This window comes from Ricinus communis, chromosome 7 (assembly GCF_019578655.1).
Source record: "Ricinus communis isolate WT05 ecotype wild-type chromosome 7, ASM1957865v1, whole genome shotgun sequence".
Lineage (NCBI taxonomy): Eukaryota > Viridiplantae > Streptophyta > Magnoliopsida > Malpighiales > Euphorbiaceae > Ricinus > Ricinus communis.
In genome coordinates, this window is record NC_063262.1 from 311,082 (window position 1) to 333,581 (window position 22,500).

General features: G+C 44.1%; 1 protein-coding gene and 1 non-coding gene across 2 annotated transcripts in view; one reads left to right on the plus strand and one right to left on the minus strand.

Annotated features, from left to right (window-relative positions):
- Positions 1-15,052: 15,052 nt before the first annotated feature.
- TRNAS-UGA lies at positions 15,053-15,139 on the plus strand. Its single transcript has one exon. It is a non-coding gene; the product is annotated as a tRNA-Ser (tRNA).
- Positions 15,140-19,615: 4,476 nt separating this feature from the next.
- LOC8267638 (60S ribosomal protein L5, mitochondrial) overlaps positions 19,616-22,500 on the minus strand; it is a 3,451-nt gene continuing 566 nt past the window's right edge. Inside the window, exon 1 of the mRNA XM_015728680.3 lies at positions 19,616-22,500. This exon is cut by the window's right edge and continues 566 nt beyond it. Coding sequence (XP_015584166.2) covers positions 22,498-22,500 — 3 coding nt within the window. The 3' untranslated portion in view covers positions 19,616-22,497.

Sequence of the window (22,500 nt, forward strand, 5' to 3'; positions counted from 1 at the left end):
CCTAACCTGCTACGGTTGCTAAGTCAGAGTAGCTGGATTAGCCTACCTTCCCTCAACAAGGAAAGTAGCTCGGATGAATCTGTTTCGGCTTCAACTCCTTAGTCAGAGTAGGAACCATCAGCACAGTCAGTAGGCACAGCAAACAAAGTAGGAACTGTTCCGCAACCCGCTACCCCCCGCGCCGAAGCAAAGTACTTCCTCAGAGCAGATCCATGAGTCGGAACCTAATAGCTAGGCACGTCCTGGGAGTCAAATAAGCAAAATCTGTTGCATAAACCAAGTCAAGTAAGAATTCCAGTTCGTTTGTCGTTGAGGCTAAAAAGTATGCATTACAGATAGATAAGGAAAATGACACGAACTCATCTATATATCGAACCGACGAATTCAAGGCTTTAGCTTTAGCCTCCTTTCCCTGAATAGTAATTGTGTCATCATGTTGTAATTTAATTTTAAAAATCTCGCTCCTGCGCACTTCCGTTTTCTACGCTGGGTCGATGTACAAAAAGAGTAATCCATATGTTGACCCCCCTCCCGAGGTACTCATAGAATAGGCTCCACCCCCATGATACTTGGGGAGACTATGACAGGCCTTTAGTTGGTCTTTTATAAGCACCTTCCAACATACTATGCTCTACGTCTCTGATTGCTATGCCTCGGGTCCCAGATCAATTGGATCGTCGATCTGTACGTACATGCATATGGATCTTCATCTTCAACCTCGAGATCCCCTATGAGATCTTCTTCCAGAGAAGCCCCTGCTTATGCTGCCCTTATCTATTCATGGTTCCGGATCCAGATATGGAACTGGAATGGGCTATGCCTTCATCTATGCTATTGGTTTGAAAACCAAAGCATCGCATCTTTGGTCTGGAAAAGGAATAGGCTTTGGATCCATAGGCCCTGGATATTCTATCGATGACTCCGGAATAGGTTCTTCAATGATTTATGGTTCAACCCAGGCAGGCAACGTCGATCTAAATCCAGAGGCTATGGTTTGACAATGAATTCTTCATCCACCGATTTGAACTAATGCGGGTTTCCCTCCGTTCCTAGAGCCAGCATCCGTTGCTCAAGTCGATTTAGTAGCAGGAGCAGCTGTAGCTTTACCAGTTTTACCTATTCAAATTGGTTAGCTGAAGCAACTGCTGGGGGTACCTATCCAACTGTCTCTGCCGCTGGGGGAACTGGATATCGATCTAACAATGATGGGTTCGGACGTGAGCGAAGGGAAGCTAGGTACTATGGTTCAATGGGTGAGGATGCTAGGTTACCTGGTCCTCAAATCGGGTATTGAACCGTCTCTCCCTCCTGCTGCAACCTTTGCCTCTATCTCTACTTCTGGGTCTTGATATCGAACTAAAACGGATGCCTAGCTATTATTCTAGATGCTGAGACGCGGGGACATGATACTGACGGCCGGGGACCGCTGAAAGATCATCTGATCTATCTTCCTTTGACTTCCTCCCTTAATTAAGGAGTATAGTAAGGCCCCCAACAGGGTAAATCCCATGCAGCCGAGCAGGCACCGGTCAGAGCTCAGCACCAAGCCGAGCATTAGCCGCTGCCCGTCGCACGACCTACGGAACTTTCCCCCTTTGAGGGATTTTGCGCTAGGGGCTTCTCCGTCAAATGTGCCCTAATCTCGACCCTTACCTTAGGCTTGGCACGGCAAGGCACGCTGGACGAGAGACTGATCGCTAGGGATTTGTCAGGCAGAGGGATTGGTCAGAAAGCCCTTTTTTGACCGACCCACTGGAACCTAAAAATAAAAGGGGATTTGTAGCGCCCCTGATTGAGACTATACCATTAATAGCCCTTAGGAAATCCCCTGAATAGTTGCAAAAATCGGTGAGTTTTAGGGTATTAAAGTCCTAGTTTTGAGGGACGTAGTCTTACCTCGGCTCTCAAGGCTTTGGGCGAAGTCCATTGGTCCGGCGCTCGGCGAGGGGCTTTATCGGAAGCGGGCTTTGGACAGAGCAGACGGGGAACCTCCAAATAGCACTTAGTCAACCCCTAATCGTTACTCTAAAAAGTCTGAGCTTGGTCGGTTAATCAATAGTTAGTCTTCGCAGGCATAAATATTTAATCGCCATTGGCGGGTATTGCACACCGCCCATCTCTATACGGGCTTGGGTGGGGCACAGGGCAGCAAAAGAAACGGCCCAGCCGGCGCTGCTCTAGCGTCTTCAAGCAGCGAAAGAAGCCCACGGAGCGGTAATTACTTTCTAAAAGCAAAGCGCTAAATAAAGGGAAAGCAAGTACCAATCCCCTTCTTGGGAAGAGAAGCAATTTACAACTGGAGTCAAAACAAAAAATTGAATGAAGCTTCTTCGTTCGCCGCTTCCCTTCTCAGTGCGAGACATTCTTATCTCGTCTGATGCGGGTGCAAATCGAGATCAAGAACAACGTTCGGTCGGTTCAACGATTCTACGCTACGACCTTCTCCGACATCGTACTGATTGAAAAAGTGCAGTAAGGAGTGCTTTGGCTAACGGGCATCGGACTTTTCCTTGGCTTGGCTACTTCAAAAGCAGGTGATTGGATGATTTCACATTACCGTGGAATAAGTAGCATTTCGATGCCATGGAGATAGCCTTAACCTTTTCATTAGTGAGCAATCTGCCATTCTGACTTTCCAAGAAAGCTTCGTTCGAGCTATGATGCTGGACCATATGAGCGAGCCCCACTTTCTTGCATTTCTTTATCACATGTGGCCTCCCACGCATCTCTAGCAGTGGGCTTGCCCGACGAGAATGAGCAGTTCCAGATTGACTGAGGTACCGGATGATCTTGAATTATATACCCCGGAAAAGATCAGGCGCAAGCTATTGCAAAGATCGGGCTATTTGACATTGCTCATCTTGAAGAAAGTCTCCCACTAAGGCTTATCCATGTTGTCAGGAAGGTCAAGTCTCTCTGCTATGGAGCTCTTCCCCATCCATTTCCCATCTCCTAGCAGCCAACTGGAGTTGCGCAAGAAAGGAATAGGACCTAGGGCTTGAATTCTACTTTAAATAAAGATAATACCCGAAATGGGGCATTCTGTCAAAGAACTTATTCTATCAAATTTAGAAAAGTTTCATTTTCTCGGGAATTTTCATTGCAATCACTTTTCCCTTCATAAATCAAATTGAAATCGGACAAGTTCGCGTTTTCTCGGGAATTTTTGATGAAAGTCAATTTCCTTTCCTAAGTGAGAGTTCAATCGTGCCATTGTTTCATTTTCCCCGTATTTTTTGTTGAAAAGCAGAGGTTATCCCTCTCCTTTCAGTCGAGTAAAGAGCCAAGCAAAAACTTCTCTTCCTCAACCACCGGTTATAAGACCAAGAACAGATAGGATAAGAGCTGCTACGGTTAGAGCTGATTCTAGCACAACCGATTCTACTCTCACATTTGAAGTCGAAGCAGAGGGAATAGAGGATTACGAACACAGTCCTTTTGCAAGTCCCAAGAACGAGGAGAAAGAAGATAGCCAAAAGCGAAAGGCTAAGGGAGGGAATGGTCTACTAAGGGTATTGCCCTAGTCATAGCATGGTCGAAGAGCTGGGTTTCAAGAAGGTATGTATGGTACTACTGACTTGACAACTGTACTGGCCTTGCCAATTGTGTATAGTGGACACGAGCAAAGTTGTGAGCAGCATTTTTTTTCCTAGCGGCCGAAAAAAAAGGAAGGTTGATCGAAGGGAAGCTTAAAATACAGCTAGCTTAAGCGCAAGACAATCCTCAGACGATATGAATTGGATTTGATCTCTCACGCCATTTAGAGGTTCACCTTCTTCAATGACCTACTGACACTTCACTTTTTGAACGAGCATGGAAAGACACTGTCAAAGACTCTAGCCCCAGCGACTATGAAAGGAAAGCCCGGTTCCCGGGTCAATATAACAGTCCATCCACGGCATGAGAGGAGTGTACAGAAAGGGCTCAAGAGCATGTCTTCTTTTCGACCATAGCCATAAATAATAAATAGAAGAGTCTGACCCATAAAGCCATCTTGTAGAGAATGAACAGTCGATTTTGGCAACCGGGGACCAGACCACTAGCCTAGATAATCAAAGAGGCACGGGCTGCTATGCTATCTTCTTTTTATTTATAAAGAGATTGAATCGGTGCTTGCTATGATTATAAGTATCAGCCAACAAGCATCTCCCTTGGTCATCAGTAAACAAGGGAAGTAGGACTAAGCAACTAACAGCGGAGGAAAGACCCGCATAGAAGATAGGCGTATACCTCTGTACATAGCATCTGGTAAGGACGTTATGTATCACAACTATCATACGAGACCTCTCCCCAGAGAAAAAAAAAAAAAAGAACATCTTAGAGTTCTATGCCAACCCCAAGTCAAAACAAAAGTCAAGCGCAGCACAGAAAGAAGCTAGTAATCCCTTACCTAGTCAACTGGTCAATCTGTCTACGATTGCCGGGTTCTTAGTTAAGAAGCAAGGAACACTCTTTATTATAAATCCCGTGAAAAAACGTGATTTATAGTAAAAAAGTAAACTAAGTCGAAGCACAGGTGCGCAGCAAGGAATGAAAGAGAAGTAAATACCCGGAAAACCCCGACAAAACAGATTGAATACCAGGAAAGATCAGATGCAGATAAAAGTATGTTTGAAAGGAAGGGGGGCTCTCCCTTTTAAGTGCTATAGTATACCTTTCTTTCATTAGTCAAAAGACTTTTTCAAACTAGCTCATAGGTAAAAGTATACTTAGAAAAAGGATCGATAATCGGCTTTCTTTTAAGGCTAGGAAGTGACGATTTGAATGAAATATAGTTTTTGAAGGAAAGCATGTGACGGGTATAAGGCAGTAGCAATAGGTAGTAAACAGGAGTCAACGGTTGGCACATAAGGCTTGGCTAGTTCAGTAGGAGTGAAAGGCAGGCTCCAAGTCAGTCTATCTATACAGCCTAGTATCCCATACTCTAAACTTTAAAGATACGCCTTTCTCCGATCATGCCTTATCCATGTCATTCCTCGCCTTCGAGCTAACGTTTACGTTCTAAAGATATATTCTCCCTAAAGGAGTCTAATCCCAACCGGTTGTCAAAGCCAGTTCTTTTCCAGGGCAGTTTTCTTATTCAACTATGGCATTTCGAGTACAATTTACTGTCCCGCATATCATTCATTTAATTAGAAGTCTAACCATCTCCTCAAGTTTTCGAGCGAGAGTTTAAGTTGCTTTCGATGTCGGATGAGAGAAGCGAGGGCTAATTTTGTCTAGTAGCAGTCCTTCTATTTTAGACATTCTTTCTCCCATGGGTTATATATGAATAGTTTACAGTGGTAGGGTAATTGAATTAGGTTGCATCCATTGGATAAAGGTTACATCTTTCCTTAGGATGAAATCACTCCACTTTCTCACCAGAACCAGTAACAAAGCCCCAATAGTGATATGAGAGTAGGAGTAACAATATGGCTTGGGTCTTCGTTCTTTGACTTTCTCTGAGGTTGGGTTGGCTACAGAAAAGACAAGACAAGGCACATCCTCACTCAGATCTCTTTTCTAAAGGAGATGAAATAGGGAGTGTTCTTAATCCCGTTCAATTACTTCTGACGGTAAGTCTATAGCGCTTCTAGCCAGTCTTACTTAAGAAAATATCTTCCAGCCAAGCCAGTTTCAGTTGAAATAGAAGTTGGCCTTTCTTTCGATGGCGAGCCAGTGCCCTTAGTTGCCCCTCCAATAGCAGTCCTAACAGGGATAGCAGTCTTACCAGGGATACGAAAGGGTGTCTACCAAGACTATTATAGGATATTTCAAGTATATATTTCTAGTGAGGAATGGAATAGGGAGTGTAAATTATATTATAGCTTTCCTGCTTTATTCCGCGGGCTAGTTACTAGCGTATAACTTTGACTTTATCATATAATGCAGGGGCTTACCGAGAATTTCTTTCCCTAGGTTAACGAGCTAACAGCTCGAAAAGTAACTTTCACACTTGAAAGCTCGGCATAGAAAGGGAGTCGATCTGCCGCTTCTCTTCTTTAGTATGATTCAAAAGTCTATCTATAGCGAGCTGTAAAAAGACTCCTTTTGGTCGAGGAAAGCGGTTTTTAACAACTATGAAAGCTTTATTGTTGGGTAATCCCCCATGCGGAGAACTCGCCCAGAGGTACCGGTTGAGGTTCTGCACAGGTTTGACAAGTTTGACTTGATCTCATCAAATGCGAGCTATTGCCCTCTTTGCTCTCGGAAAGGACTCTCCATCTCGGGATTCCCTCCCTTAGATCAACTGGAGACTCTCCTTCCAACGATAGCCTTATTGTCTACGTCCTTTTATATGCGGACTCTTCTCTTTCCTCGCTTTGGAAAGGTTCGACCTAGTCATAACATACCCGAACGTAGTTTCTACTTAATGAATTTCGTTCATTGGCTTGTTCTTCAACCCAGACACGTTCTTTCATCCCTATACCAGCTCTTCAATACAGGTTCTGGGAAGGGTCAATGTAATTGCTATTGATGCTCTCCCTGTCGCGAGAGGGGATAGGATCCATCTATTTTTTATAGCACGTAAAACTAGGTTGAGGGAAGCCTATTTACTAAAAAAATCCTCTTTTTCCGCCCGTACTAAGCTTCGGGATGACACATATTTCAGTTAAGGCATCCTCTTGCTCGTTTATAAGGCTTTTTCTTTATGCTAGTAAATTGAACACCTGGAAAATCGGTAGTTTCAAACTGAATTCTTTTTTTTTTTTTTTAATTTAATTTAGAGTGATGGCTTGACAGACCTTGATGCTAGGCTGCTCTTCTTCACTTCGTCCACCCTCACTGCCGATCGCCTCTTGCCTCTCCTTCGAGAAAAAAACCTATTTCTCTCTATGGAGAGAAACCCCTTGGAACACCTTTGCCTCCTAGGAATAAGATAATAGCATTTTTCTGTTTTTTAGTTTTTAGGTGCAGTACGCGAAAACCCCGACATCCCAGTCTTCCATTCCAATTTTATATACCTCATGAACCAGTTGACAACACACTCTTGCCCTTGGCTAGATCATCGGCGTATCGAGTATACCGGAGATAAGGAGCACTCATAAAATGGAAGCCCATCATCTATGGATCTGCAAATATATATATTCATGAGTACGGGTGAGTTGGAACTGCTTGGGGGATTCCCCGCTCAGTTGCCACCTAGTTTTTTTCCATCCCGGCCGAAGATATTCGTAGTTAGGAAATCTCTATGAAAAAGATCGATCAGCTCTTTTTTAAATCCTCGCTTAAAGTACCGCAAGGAACAAAACGGGGAAGAAAATCGAAGCAAGTCAAAATATCTGCCAATTTCATCCCATCTACTGGTCCTCAACTCTCCTCTCTCTCTGGCTTCTGAGATTGGTTCTAGCATAATTCGTTCAGTTTAGGAGCTATAATGTAGGCACGATTACGACATCCCTTGTGGTAGACGTAGCCAAAGAAAACAAATTCATAAGGAAGAATAAAAAAGTGATCCCATCGGGGGGCGGGCGTCCTACAAAAAAAACGTATGAGAGACGAAGGAAGAAAGTTCCATTTACGGAACCAATGACCTCACATCAATTGCCTTCTTCGGAAGATCCAGGTATTCCTCTTTCCCTTCCTATTGAATCTTCTTCGTTATTTCCTGTTACTCCTGCTTCTTCTGATTCCAAAATGGATCTTCCTATTGCTTTGAGATAAGGGAAACGTTCTTGTACTATTCATCCCATCACTCAAATTCTTTCCTTTGAAGGCCTCTCTCCTTCCTACAGGTCTTTTGCTCTTGCTCTTTCTTCCTGCAAAAGAACCCAAAAGTCTACGGGAGGCCCTTGCTCATCCTGAATGGAGAAGGGCTATGGTTGAAGAGAAGGAGGCACTCCAAATGATACCTGGGAACTTGTTCCATTGCCTGAAGGGAAAGGCCCTACTTATGATGGGGGAGAGGATGACCTATAGTTGGAGGGGGGTGTATACTCTCAAATAGTTGTCTGATGGATCGATTGAAAGATATAAAGCTCGTCTTGTTGCAAAGGGATTCACCCATTAACTAGACGGGCATACGGTATCGATTATTTCGAGACCTTTGCTCCTGTTGCCAAACTTAACTCTATCCGCGTTGTCCTTTCCATTGCAGTCAACAAACACTGGCCTCTTCACCCACTTGATGTCAAGAATGCCTTTCTGTAATGGAGAGATTCAGGAAGAAGTCTTTATGTTACCGCCACCTGGATTCATACCACAGGGGGATAAAGGGAAAGTATGTCGATTGAAGAAGGCTATATATGGATTGAAGCAGTCCATTGACTAAGAAGAGGGCCTGGTTCGAAAAGTTTAGCAGTGCTGTACAAGAGTTTGGTTTTCAAAGAAGTCATGCAGATCATTCTGTATTTGTCAGGAAGAGAAAGGAGGGGACTACAGTTCTAGTGGTTATGTTGATGACATTGTCCTTACGGGGGATGATGTCGAGGCAATAAAAAAGTGGAAGGTACATTGTTGTAGGCCTTTGAGATCAAGGATATGGGAACTCTGAAGTACTTCCTAGGAATAGAAGTTGCTTACTCAAAAAGGGGATATATCTTTCCCAGAGGAAGTATGCTGTTGATCTTTTGAAGGAGACTTGTTTTTTGGGAGCCAAGCCTGCTGATACCCCGAAGGAACAAAATCATTGTCTTTGTTCCGATCAGGGAGAGCTCCTAAATGATCCTGGTATGTATAGAAGACTCGTGGGTAGGGTAGACTTATCTACTTGACTATCACCAAACCGGATCTTGTATATGCGGTTGGTGTCCTTAGTCAATTTATGCACTCTCCACTTATCTCTCATCTCGAAGCTGTGCACAGAATTCTGCGGTATCTTAAGTCGTCTCCTGGGAAAGGTCTTTGATATACCTCTAATAGACATCTTCTTCTTTCTGCCTATGAAGATGCGGATTGGGCCGGCTCACCGACGGATAGGAGGTCTACGAATACGACTGGATACTGCACATTTTTTTGTGGAAATCTTGTGACGTGGAAGAGTAAGAAGCAAACAGTTGTCGCACGGTCGAGTGCAGAAGCAGAGTAAAGAGCAATGGCTCACACTGCTTATTTGGCTGAAAACCTTACTAAGTGAGCTTGGAGTTGAGGTGTCTCATCCTATGAGAATGTTCTGTGATAATCACAACTCACATTGCCTCTAATCCGCTTTTCCATGAGCGAACAAAGTAGCCTTACCTTATTATTAGAGAAGGGCATTTTGTTCGTGAAAAGATAGCCATGAAAGCAAATTCTACTCCATATGTGAAGTCTGAAGACCAGTTGGCTGACATCTTTACTAAAGCTCTTGGGAGAGATCATATGCGCCACATTGCATCCAAGCTGGGCATGATATATATCTATGCGTAAGCTTGAGGGGGTGTTGAGAGAGCGTTATGTTGTACTTTTAGTTGAGGGTAGATTAGACAATGCACTCGCGTCTATACATACGATATGATGTTATTCCTCCTATACTAATCTTACACCACTTCAACTTCTGTTTTCCTTCCTAAATGAGAGGAAGAAAAACCTAGCTTTCATCTTCTGGTCCAAAGGCAAAGGCAGGAGCTTTCCAGAGAGTTACTAACTCATAAGAGAAAGCTACTACAGGGAAGGGGGCACTTTTTATAGAGGAAGGGATTCGTGTACTGATTGCTTGCCTTAGCTTCCTTCTAATGCTCGAACTACACTCTATAATTTCCCACCGCAAATAAGAAACTGAGTCGCTAAGCGCCGAATTGCCCTTCTGTCATTCTTATCAGCCCCTTTAGGATATTCTATTCCCTTCGCTCTATGAAATTCCATATGTCGGTGTACCTAGGCAATTCCCCTGTGTCTACATCAGTGACGGCCAAAGTACTACAGTAGGAGGGCCTATCCCTCTGTTCGAACACAAATGGTTTCAGTGTCGCTCCTTCAGGAAATTCTATCATGGAAGCTAATGTGGCTAGCGCATCTGCAAACTGATTTTGGGCTCTTGGCAAGAAAGTGTACGTGACTTTGTCAAAGCATTTTGCCAACTCCTCCAAGTACTCCTGATACGGCTTTAGCTTCTCATCCTTAGTCCTCCATTTCCCTTGTGCTTGTGCAATCACTAAAGCAGAATCCCCACGAATTTCTACTTCTTTAACTCCCAGGGCAAGCAAAGCTTCCATTCCTCCGATGCATGCTTCATATTCTGCCACGTTGTTTGTCGCTGGGAAATGAAACTTCACTGCAATGGGAAAATAAGCATCGTCAGGAGCTACTAATACTATCCCAATTACATATCCCTTTTGATTAGCTGCGCCATCAAAATACATTTTCCACCCTCGCTGAACATCTATCTCAAGAATCTCTTCATCCGGAAGATCAAAGTCCAACTCCACCTTATCTTCTGTTGGAAATTCTGCAAAATACTCGGCCACTGCGCGTCCCTTGATGGATTTTCTAGTAACGTATTTCAGATCAAACTCAGATAGTACGATCAACCAGCGGGCCATTCTACCCGTTAAAGCAGGTTTCTCAAACAAATATTTCAACGGATCCATCCTAGAGATAATGATAACCTGGTAAGCTAGCATGTAATGACGTAACTTCTTCGTAACCCATACCAATGCCAAGCAAGTCTTCTCAATCGCAGAATAATTCTCCTCATAAGCCAACATCCTCTTACTTAAATAGTAAAGAGCCCTCTCGATTCCCTCGTCATCCATCTGTGCTAACATACAGCCCATTGCCGCTTCTATAACAGACAAGTACAGTAACAGAGGCTTTCCTGGTCGCGTCGGGACCAAAACTGGCGGGTTCATCAAACATTCTTTGATCTGTTCGAACGCTTGCTGACACTTCTCATCTCACTTCCTGCCTTTATCCTCCCAGGCCAGATCGGCATTAGGGAATTCATCCCTAAAGGAAGGCAGAAAGCGACTTCTTTTTTTTTACTATGAAAGCCGGCAACAAAGCAAGGATAGTCTACGACTACTTGCCCTATCTCTTAAAGCTTCACTAGCGAAAACTGTTAACTCTTTCATTTCTACGACCAACCGAGAGTCCCTGTGCTATGGCTCACGCCCGGAATAAGGTTTTTTTCCTGATCTGCTTTAGCAAGGTTGTATTTTTCCTTGTTGAGCTTTAAAGTACTTATTGCAACTGTAACCGCGGTCACAGAAATAAGAAACTTCTCTTTGACTTCAGCACTTGAACTTCACTTTCCAACTTTATGGGAGTAGGGGCTTTCACTGGAACTGAAACTCTATCTTCTGTTCAACTCGGCTTCCTTAACTTAAAGACTTTGAGGGTTGTAGGGCTTTCCACTCGCGCTACCCGAAAGGAACTAGAAGTAACCTTTTCTCTAAGCTAAGCTCGCCAGCCGTCAACCAAGCCAATCAAATCTGCCTCTTGCGCTCTTATATAATCTTTGGCCTCTCTCTGCTTCTCGACTTTACCGATCCTTCTTCCATTCCATATAAGGACCTTCATGTGGAACTATTGTTGTTTTCACATTCCCCTCGCACCTTAGCGCTGCCTCTGGTTTTTCGTCTTGTGCAGCCCTTATTTGTCTTTTGTTCTTTGGCCTTGACTTTCCTCTTCCCCCCTCTTTTCAACATCTCTGATATGTTCTGTTCTGCATTTTGTTCGCCCACTCTTCATTCAGGGTGGTTAGAACCAGGGGGGATCTTCCACCTTTAAGGTCATAGCACCATCACCTGAACGCTTACTTTTACTGCTCTTCTCAGGTTCACCTCTTTTCTTAGGATTGGCTGACCTGAGGTTATTGTTTTGAGTCATTTGTTTATCACAGAACAAGTCCCCCTCAGTCACTGCCATAGTTGACCCAGTCTCAACCCTCTCTTCCAGATCCTCGCTTCTATGGGCCAAATCACTCTCCTCGCTCGTTAAACTCGCACCTTGACTACACCCTTCTCGGCTTTGTTACCCAGACACTCATCCTGAGCAATCTCTTCCGGTTCCGCAGTGTCCAGATCTGGCATCTTTGCCTCTTCTTGTTCAGGGTCCTCTAGAACCGCAAAACGGTTCGGGCTGACTAGGTCTAGTTGGGTCATTCCACTAGCACAACTAGTGTCCAGCTCCCCCCCTTTGCCATTGTCACTACTGGTACCTGACCCCGTCGGCTCGACATTTTTGCAAACACCGACCCTTACTCAATAGGGCAATGAAAAGAGGAGAACGAGGACAGCTGACTACCACTAAAAGTCAGACTACGAGTACACATTGTATGATTGAAAACTGCCGCTGCGTACTACCTGGTGCTTGCAGGTCTGACTGGTGCCTTCTCTCCAACAGCTGCTTCAATCAATGTTAAGTCTGACTACGAGGCTTCTTAGCCCGCAGCTGACTACTTATTGAAAGACCGAACAGGAAATGAAAAGTCGTACTACAACAACTGTAAACATTCCCCCCCCGCTCTGACTTTGATCGACTTGCCCACACAGCGTCTTTTTTGAGAGAAGAGGTCAAGGGGCTAAGTGACTCTCGAAAGTCGTCTTTTGTATCGCATCAAGAGAAATGACATAGATAAGATCATTGCTTGAAGAGTTTCATTGTCGAATTGATCTCGGAATTGGATCCCAATAGTAGCTGCTGCCCAAAGGTGCTTTATGAAAGCCGGTCCACAGCGGTGAAAGTACGATTTATTTGGTCGATCGAACGAAAACCGCTTCTTGCTTTTTTTGCCTCTCTGGCTTGACTACTCTGCTTGCTTAACACAAGTGTGATTTGACCTTCACGGACTACTTGACTACCCTCCGGCTCGAAAGCAACAAGCAACGGATTGAGCTGCGCGAAAGCCGTTGCTCGTTAGCGCTTTAGTTGCAGGTTACTAATAAGATAGAAAGGGCTTTTTCTCGCTTGTTTGATGAGAGACCATATAAGGCTTTCTTCAATCGGCAAAAACAAGGGATGGATCGGAAGTCTGATAAGGCTTTAAGAGATGGGGACTCCAGCGGTAAGAAAGAGTCACTTAGTAAATCAATCGGTGGATCACACACACTTGTTAGAGACAGGGACACGCCTGACTATTTAGAAAGTATACAAGTGTTGAAAGAGTGAAGTCTGGGGACAACGGTAAACGTGAGGAATGGGATCTCCAAAGCTACCCGCCCTCATAAAGAAGTTCGCAAGCAAGGGACATGCCGAACACCTACCTTTCCAACTAAGTCCAACGCGATTCAAATTGACGATGCGTTCCATCGTCAGCAAGCGGTGGCCGACAAGGCCCTTTTCCCTAAATATCTTGGGAAGCGAAGAGGACAGGTTTGAAACTCGTTCGGTAAGATTCTCCCGAAGGTAGGCATTTACCCAAGGCACAGATATTCAGAGTCTCTCAATTATACGTGTTTTAGGGAGTTGAACGTCTTATGAGTGGCCTATGTGAGCCAGGAACAAGGATTCCGGAAAGTGGAGTGAAAGCCGGCTCTAAACAGGATCCAAAAACGTTAAAATCCAGTTCCAATCTGGATATAAAAAAAGTTCAGTTCAATCGTCGAAAGTTTGAGTCCGGTCTTCTTTTCTCTTTTGAGTCAGGTTCTTAAGACAGGACAGGAAATCGGGTTTTCTGAAGAATCTCTCTTCCGGCCTATTAAGTAAAGTAAGTTAGTTCGAGATCGAAACTGGACCTGAAAGAGACTAGACTTCTAGTAACAGTAGGTGCGCCTTCAGTTGAGGAGAGCTGTTCACAAGCAGTGGTTATGAGCTCTTTCTTGTTTCGGTTCAGAAGAGGTAATTCCTTCAGTTGCACTAGTGGATTGAATAACCTTTTTTTTGAGTGCCAACAAAGTGCATGTGTTGTTGGTTAATAAAAACACGAATTTCGATAGGCTGGAGGACTGATACTATAAGTTAAGTAAAGTAGGACAAACGCCTTAAAAGAGAAATGAAAGGCATTTTTCCACTTATCCAAGGAATCTCTTTCTTGGCATTTGTATTTGAGAGAGAGAGCTATGCTTAGGTAAGTTTCTTTAGTAAACTTATTTGGTAAGTCAGAAGTGAACCCCACGGAGCGGTAAGAAAGTAGTCCCGTATGAAATTCATAAAAAATGCATATCTGGCACTTGAGGAGGTCAATCTTAAGTGTTGGAAGCTACTGCTAAGGTACTCCCCCTCATCTATAAAGGATAGGCAATTGAGAGAGAATAGGGCGCCGGTTTTGATTGAATAATCCTTTCCTGTGCTTGTATTGAGGTATACCGAAGATATGAGTAAAAGTAGGTAACAGAAGGGGAGGGATTGCTGTTTTTTATTAGTGAGGGCAAGCAGCTTTCATTTTTTTTTTTGTTGTTTGGTAGGGCTTTAAAGAGTAGGCGGTTCGTATGTTTTTATGACCCTCAGAATAATAAGTAGGAGGATACGCAGAGCAAGAGCTCTTGAAGTCTACCGGGGCGCGCTTCTTAATTCATCCATTTAGGCCCTACTAGGAACACGTAGATCCAGGGAACCTGGCTCGGGAACAGCTTCTTACTAGTAGGGGCTAATCACAGTAAGAGAGTCCAATCTCTGAAATAGAGCTTAGTCTCTCCATAGTAGTATACTAGTAGAAGGCGTAGGTTATGACTTAATCCAATAGAGTCAGAACACCTTTATATCTAAAAAAAATGGTGCTCGATGAAACGATCCAGATTCCACACTATGCTGTGGGCTGGGGTTCTGCTCCTCTCCTTTACAGTCGAGTGGCTCCGCTCCTCTGCGAAGCTGGTCGTTCAGTGTTCTTATGGAGGAACCATACTAGAAAGAAAATAGAAAAGGCCTTCAAAAAAGAGCGAGAGAGTGATGGGCAACCTTAGTCTATATGTTGCTCGTAAGCCGACAAGTACCAGTTTCGCAACAGTACTGGCGCAAAAGGATCGGTCCTTCACTTGCTGATCGTTCGCGAGTTGAACTCGCTCTCTTGCCACGCCTTTCACTCACTCGCTTGAGTCGGACTCAATCACTCTTTTTGTTTGGAGGATCATTCGTTCTTCACTCTCTTGCCCCCGCAGGGAGCGCAGCAACCAAGGTGCATATTATCATATAGAAACAAGCAAGCGTAGCGAATCACATGGATAAGCCCCTACCTGCCAGCGCGCGGATAGATAGGGCGGGCGAAGCGCGAAGGGGATGGATGTCTGAGCGGTTGAAAGAGTCGGTCTTGAAAACCGAAGTATTGATAGGAATACCGGGGGTTCGAATCCCTCTCCATCCGCGAAGTAATAAGTTCTCTCTTGCGTTATCTATAGATAAGAACGAATCGGATCGACTCGACTGATATGATAGATGGAATGGGTAGCTTGTGTTATGATTTAGTTAGGACTTTGTCTCCCTTTCGTTATCTTCTGCTCCCCTTGTATAGGTTGGGGAAGGGCCGGGTGGATTATTACCTTTGGGAGCTAAGTCAAAGATCTCGGTGGTCTTGTGAGTGGTTGATAAACTACGATTGCAGTTTTCTTTAGGAAGTCCCATAGCTTAGCTGTGAGGCTTAACAGACAAAGAAAACGGTGGATACTTCCACTAGTTGGGTAGAAGGTGACGACCCTAATGAATCGACTATGAAGAGAAGGGGATTTGGTGTTGAAAAAGATTCTCCCTATTCAGAACGACCATCGTGGAAAGTGGACCTCGAATTATGATTATGAAGGTCCGTACGTCGTTAAGAGAGCCTTTTCAGGGGGTGCCCTTCTTTTTACCAACATGGATGGAGCTGAACTACCAAACCCCGTGAACTCAGATGCTGTGAAAAAGAATTACGCTTGAAATCCGTGTATCTCAATCAGTTGAATTAATGAAAACGGTTTGATTCCTTTTCGCAACCCATTTATTTTTCAGAAAGACTGGGTTCTGCTCCTCTCCTTTACAGTCGAGTGGCTCCGCTCCTGTTTTAGGAAAAATCCCAGGTACTAGACATCCCGGCTTCCTTCAACCTGCTACTTGGAAGGCCGTGGATTCATGCCCTAGAAGCGGTCCCCTCTACTTTGCATCAGAAAGTCAAGTTCATACAGGGGAATCGTGTCATTTCTATCTTTGGAGATCCAGAAGAACCAGTTCTGGACCCTATCCAAGTGCTAGAAATTCAGCACGATGAGAACTTGGAGTTGGCAGAAACAGTCAAGGAATATTTACCCCTGCCTAATTTTAGTGACAATGTCTTTGTCGGGGAAATGTTCCGATCAATGCGCTACCTCCCCGGATCAGGACTCGGCCGGCATCACCAAGGAATCGTGGAGCCAATTCATGTCCAGGCAATTGAGCCACCTTTTGGGTTGGGGTATATACCTACGGAAGAAGATCTAAAAAAATTGGAAGACAAGAAGAGGATCGTAATAAAGCTTTTCAATATCTGAAGACTCTGCATGGGCGATTTCTCAAAGAAGGATATAACTTTCCCTTTTTCGGTTTTCCGGAGCCATGGATCGATGCTAGCGGGAACCGCGTGCCAGGTTTTGAAATATTTCTTTACAGATAAAGGCACCTGGGAGCTTGATGAGGGGAAAGCTAAAATGATCTACCAGTGGGAAGAACCAGGGATCTTGACCTGGTATCCAGAGAAGAAATAAGAAAAGGCTGTTGAATCAGAGATTGAGGAAGAATACCAGTTTCAACTTATGTTTACCCAGGACGGTGCGGCAGGGGAACAAGGGATGGTGTCCATGATAATTGCGGACCCAGTGGCAAAAGACCCATCCACTCTCATCATCCCAGCCGATGGAGCACCACGCAATTGGGCTTCTCTTCCTCAGCTGAAGTCTGTCAGTGTTCTATCTGAACCAGTCTTAGTCAAGTCCGTTGAGTCCCTGTTTAATGTAACCTCTTCGGAGGATGGTCTGAAGTCTGTCCCGTCAGTGTCTGTTATCATTTCTGAAGTCGAGAGGTCGGCCCTGGGGGCCAGAGAGTCTGTAATCAAGGAACTTGTGGTTTGCAATGAAATCTAGGTTTGCTTACGTGTCGGAGTTTGTTGATGATGATGAGATGCTTAAAATCTTGAAAAAAAAAAAGGAAAAAAATAGCAGATCTTAGCTCCCCTTCCAAGGATCACTGCCTCATGCAGGTAGATGAGGAAGAAACCTATGGTTAAACTCCTCCGGAACTCTTGGAAATGGTGGAGAGATCAGAGGAAAGGAAGGCTCAACCCGTCATAGAAGAAACCCAACCAATTCATTTAGGGACCGCAGACGAACCCAAGAGGTTAGGGATAGGAACCACTTTCATTTGACTCTCGAAGAAGGAACAAGCCTGATTGACCTTTTGAAAGAATACAAGGATGTCTTTGCATGGTCCTACGATGATATACCTGAATTCAGCACAGACATAGTTCAGCATAAAATCCCTTTGTATTCTGATGCCAAGCCAGTCAAGCAGAAACTGAGGAGAAAGAATTAGGCCCGAATAGACGTTGAAAATCAAAGAAGAAGTAGAAAAACAGCTAAAGGCAGGATTTCTTGTAGTGACGGAATACCCTGGTTAGCCAACATAGTTCCTGTCCCGAAAAAGGACGGCAGAGTCCGCATGTGCGTTGACTTTCGCGATCTCAACAAAGTCGGTCCCAAAAAGGATTTCCCTTTGCCACATATTTACATCTTGATTGACAATACAGCGGGGCATGAATTCTTATCCTTCATGGATGGCTTCTCAGGGTACAATCAAATAAAGATGGCGCCAGAAGATATGCAGAAAACCTATTTATTCCCCAGTTGGGAAGATTTTTCTACCGTGTCATGCCTTTCAACTTAAAAAAGCCGGGGTAACATATCAAAGGGCAGCTACAATCTTGTTGCATGACATGATGCATAAGAAAGTTTAAGTATATTTTTTTAACATGATAGTGAAGTCTAGGGGCAGAGATGAACACTGTGCGGCATTAAGGAGATTCTTTGACAGAATACGTCAATACCAGTTGAGGCTTAATCCCCAAAAATGCGCCTTTGGTGTCACATCAGGAAAACTTTAAGGGTTTATCGTCAGTCAAAGAGGTAAAGAGGTCGACCCTGAAAAAGTAAGGGCCCCCCAAGAAATTACCCCACCCAGAAACCTGAAAGAGCTAAAATCTCTCCAAGGAAGGAATTCTTTTAATATATACGACGGTTCATTTCAAATTTTGCAGGAAGATGCCAACCGTTCTCCAGGTTAATGAAGAAAGGAGTACCATTTGAATGGGACAAAAAATGCCAACACGCCTTCGAAAGCCTGAAGGAATATCTAAAAAATCCTAAAGTCCTGGCAGCTCCAGAGAAAGGAAGGCCTTTGATCTTATACATAGCAGTTATGGACAATTCCTTAGGCGCTTTGCTCGAAAAAAAGAATGATGAAGGGCCTTATATTATTTAAGCCGCATGATGGTGGATGCAGAGAACAAATACTCGCCTATCGAGAAGATGTGCCTCGGACTTATATTCCCAGTCAAAAAGCTCAGGCATTATCTCTTGGCACATCAAACCTTGCTCATATCCAAGGTGGACCTCATTAAATACGTCATGACACGGGGAATTTAGCCAACAGTCTTACTAATGGAGCTTTATATCCTATCCTATATGCCCCACAAAAAGCGATCAAAGGACAAGCCCTTGCAGACTTCCTGGCAGCGCATCCAGTTCCAGACGATTCTCCCCTGAACACGGACCTTCCTGATTGATGAAGAAGTCTTTACGGTCGAGGCCGGATTTCCAAAGTGCGAAATTGACTTTGGCGGCACACCCAGAACAGAACTAATTTAAGATCAAACTCAAAAGACCCGTTCAGGCGCAGGAGTTGTATTCGTCACACCACAGAAAGGCGTTATACATTTCTCCTTTGCCTTACTGAAAGGCTGTTCAAACAATGAAGCTGAGTACGAAGCGCTCATTGCCGGCCTCCTGGTAGTCTTACAAATTGGTATAAAGGTCCTCATGATCCTATGGGAATTCGCAGTTAATCATTCGCCAACTCTAGGGTACATTTTTAGTATGCAAACAAAAAAAAATGCCCTACCACGCCATGGCTATGGAGCTCATGAAAGAGTTCGAGCTACTCGAATTCTGCCACGTACAAAAGAAAAAGAACGACAAAGCAGACGCATTCGCCAAGTTAGTAGCCGCTCTAGCAGCCCCCCTGGTTGCAGAACATAAGTCATTATACATGATAGGGTCCTTTTTCCAGGCCGGAAAGAACTGATCCAGGATTGCAACGCTGTCACCATAGTGGAAATGGCTCCCTGCATGGAAGTATCTATTGAAGATTGGAGACATTATTTTTTTTTCTACTTTAAGCACGGCGGATGGCCAGAAGAAAGCCACAAAGGAACCCAGCTTCGAAGGAGGTTGCCCCAGTATATATAATATATTTAAACGAAACTTTATACAAAAAGTCTTATGCTGTGGCTGAGATGTTTGTCTAGTGATGAAGCAAGGCAAGCCTTGTACTTCGTACATTCAGGGGTGTGTGGTGCCCACCGGTCTGGGCCAAAGATGCGAGTTAAGCTCAAACAGATGGGGTACTACTGGCCTATAATGGTCCAGAATTGTATGGACTATGTTAAACGCTGCAACATTTGTCAAATCCACGGAGACTCTATGCCAAACCCCTTGCGTCCTACCGTAGCATCCTGGCCTATCTTTCTGATGCGCTAGTACTCAACTTACCTGCCGAGCGTACGAAAAGGAGTATCTTTTCCCTATCTAAGCTATATCAACATAGCCAACTAGAAAACTCATCCGCTTGTCAATTCTTGGTGTAATACTCACTTTTAAATGATTGGTGTCAGAATTTTTCACTGATCAGGTGTGATCAGTCTCATCCGTGTAAGAATTAGGAATTCCTTTTCCAACTCGTCCCGGAATGGGCGTTATGGCAAAGAACAAGAAGAAAACAAAAGGAGAAATTTGTCCAATAGTAACAAATGGTGCCTCCACAGGTTGACATCCAATCCAACCTAGTAGTAAGCAATCCGCCAAAAGCAACCAAAAGATTCCTTGGTGAATCGGGCGAAAACTTGAACTACGCACATACATACTTTTAAAAAAAGGTAAAGCCAACAGACATATAAAAACGGGTGCTATTGCGGCTACACCTCCCGATTTGTCAGGTATACTACGAAGAATGGCATAGATCGGTAGGAAATACCATTCCGGCACAATATGAGGCGGGGTGGGCATCGGATTAGCAGGTATATAATTGTCGGGATGCCCCAAAACATTAGGAGCATAAAAAATCCAAATGGAAAAAAAGATAGCAAAAGCTACCCAACCTACTAGATCCTTTACATAAAAATAAGGGTAAAAAGCAATTTTATCCATCTCTGAATGTACACCCAATGGATTATTTGATCCATATTGATGCAATGCAGCCAGATGAAGAAGACTGGCGCCTACTAAAATAAAGGGGAGTAAATGATGAAGACTAAAAAAACGATTTAAGGTGGCATTGTCCACGGAGAAACCACCCCAAAGCCAAGTCACTATGGTATCTCCTACTACAGGTATGGCGCTAGCTAAGCTTGTAATTACTGTAGCTCCCCAAAAGCTCATCTGACCCCAAGGTAGTACGTATCCTATAAAAGCTGTCACAATCATTAATAGGAAGATTACAACTCCGAGACACCGAACAAATTCCCTAGGACTGCTATAACTCGCATGATATAGACCGCGAAAAATATGAAGGTGAACCACAATGAGAAACATACTTGCCCCATTAGCATGCATATAACGGAGCAACCAGCCCCCTTCAACATCTCTCATAATGTGTTCGACGCTGTTGAAAGCTAGATCCACATGAGGTGTGTGATGCATAGCTAAAAAAACGCCAGTCACTATCTGAATGACTAAACAAATACCAGCTAACGGACCGAACCCCCACCAATAACTAAGATTGCTCGGGGTTGGATAATCTATCAAATGCTGATTAAGTGTGGAGGATATAGGTTGTTTAAGAAGAGAGAATCGTTGGTTCCTTATAGTCATTTCTCTTTCCTATCGTGACAACTCTTGTTCCCCCACCTTTTTATTTAGCGTTCTGGGGCCCTACTGACTCTATATAGATAGATATAATATATATAGTACCCTTTCTTACACCTCCGAAGGATGTAGGGGGTATACAGCGAAAGAAGCGTCGAAGGGGTCATCCTGGCTTACTGAAAAGTCGTCCGACTGCTCGGTGACCGAATCAGAGAGGTTTTTACCGCTTTCTCTCCAGCCCTCTCGGACTGATCATCTTGCTGGAACAAAGCAAGCTTAGGAATGAATCTAATGGAAATTGAGGTCTCTGTCCGCTTGGAAGATTTTCTTTCCTCTTCGGTGAAAGAGGGCAAAGGCGTGTGGGAGAAAGAATTCTAAAAGGAGAGAAGATTTCGTCCACCAAGCGGGACAGAGTGCGACCCCTAAGCAATTGGAGGTTCTCGCTCATCTCTTGGGGTCCATATCATCTGAAAACTTTTCCTGTTCCATTAGCATAGCTAAATTTGAATAGGATGACTCAGTGTCAGGAAGCCCCCCTTGCCTTGATTGAATTTGGCTTCGCTGCGCCCTGAATCAATCAAAAAGCTTATTGATTGGATTCATCCCACTTCATTTAGGCGAGAGGGAGGCTGTGAGTCACCTGGGCTACGGATTTGTCGGTTGGTTGATTCTTGAAATCACCTGTTGAGAAAAAAAAAAGGCCCTCGGTCCCGACCCACAAATGAATAGGAAGCGGGGCGAGGGTCTTTCATTAAAAAGGGGGAAAGGGTGGGGTTTTGTTCTGGGGGGGCCGCCTTGCGCAGCTTTAGAAAGGAGAGAATTTCAGAAAGTTACTCTCTCCAACCTTTTCTATCTATCCTTAGAAGTAGGGCGAGAGAAAGTCAATATGATGTGCGTTGCTTTTTCCAACGAAACTAAGCACTTTTTTGTCTTTATCATTCGAAGGGCTCAGTCCCACACTCTGACTTCAATGATGGGAACAACCTCCGCACTCCGGCGCTCCAATGAACAACAGTTCTCCGCCTTACCCTTACTATATTTATTTATAATAGTGGTCGATCCCTCGGGAGTTACATTCGTAACTTAATGTTATGTTTACGCGGTGATATTCTATCTTTCCAAGATGACTACCCTGTACGTAGTCTATGTCTGGGGAGCATACTTGACAGGAGATAGACACGGGCGGTAGAGAGGTCCCCCATCTCCGTTAGCATCTCCGATCCGAGATAAGGGATTTTACTCCGTTAGGTCTTTTCGGTCCGGAGCCGGCCGGTAATGGACCTACTTACCTTGCTTATGGACCAGCTGCAGAGCTAAGCCTTGTTCTATTGGTTTGGTGGTTGCTACCAAGACGATTTCTTTATGCCCATCAAAAGACCTCGAGATGCTAATCCACGAAAAACGATACGAGAAATTCGAAAGAACTCATATACGGAATGAGGGCGACCCGTGAAAATACATCGGTTTATTACTCGTGCAAAGGAACTCCATTTTTGCAACTTGGACAACTTATAACGATGTTTGTCCCGCATATAACTAGGAGGATCTTTACAAAAGGCTTTATAAAGCTTTCGTCTCAATTCATATTTAGCCGCGAGCAATCTATGTTTGTGATCCTCGTATATTTCGCTTCTCCGGCATCTTA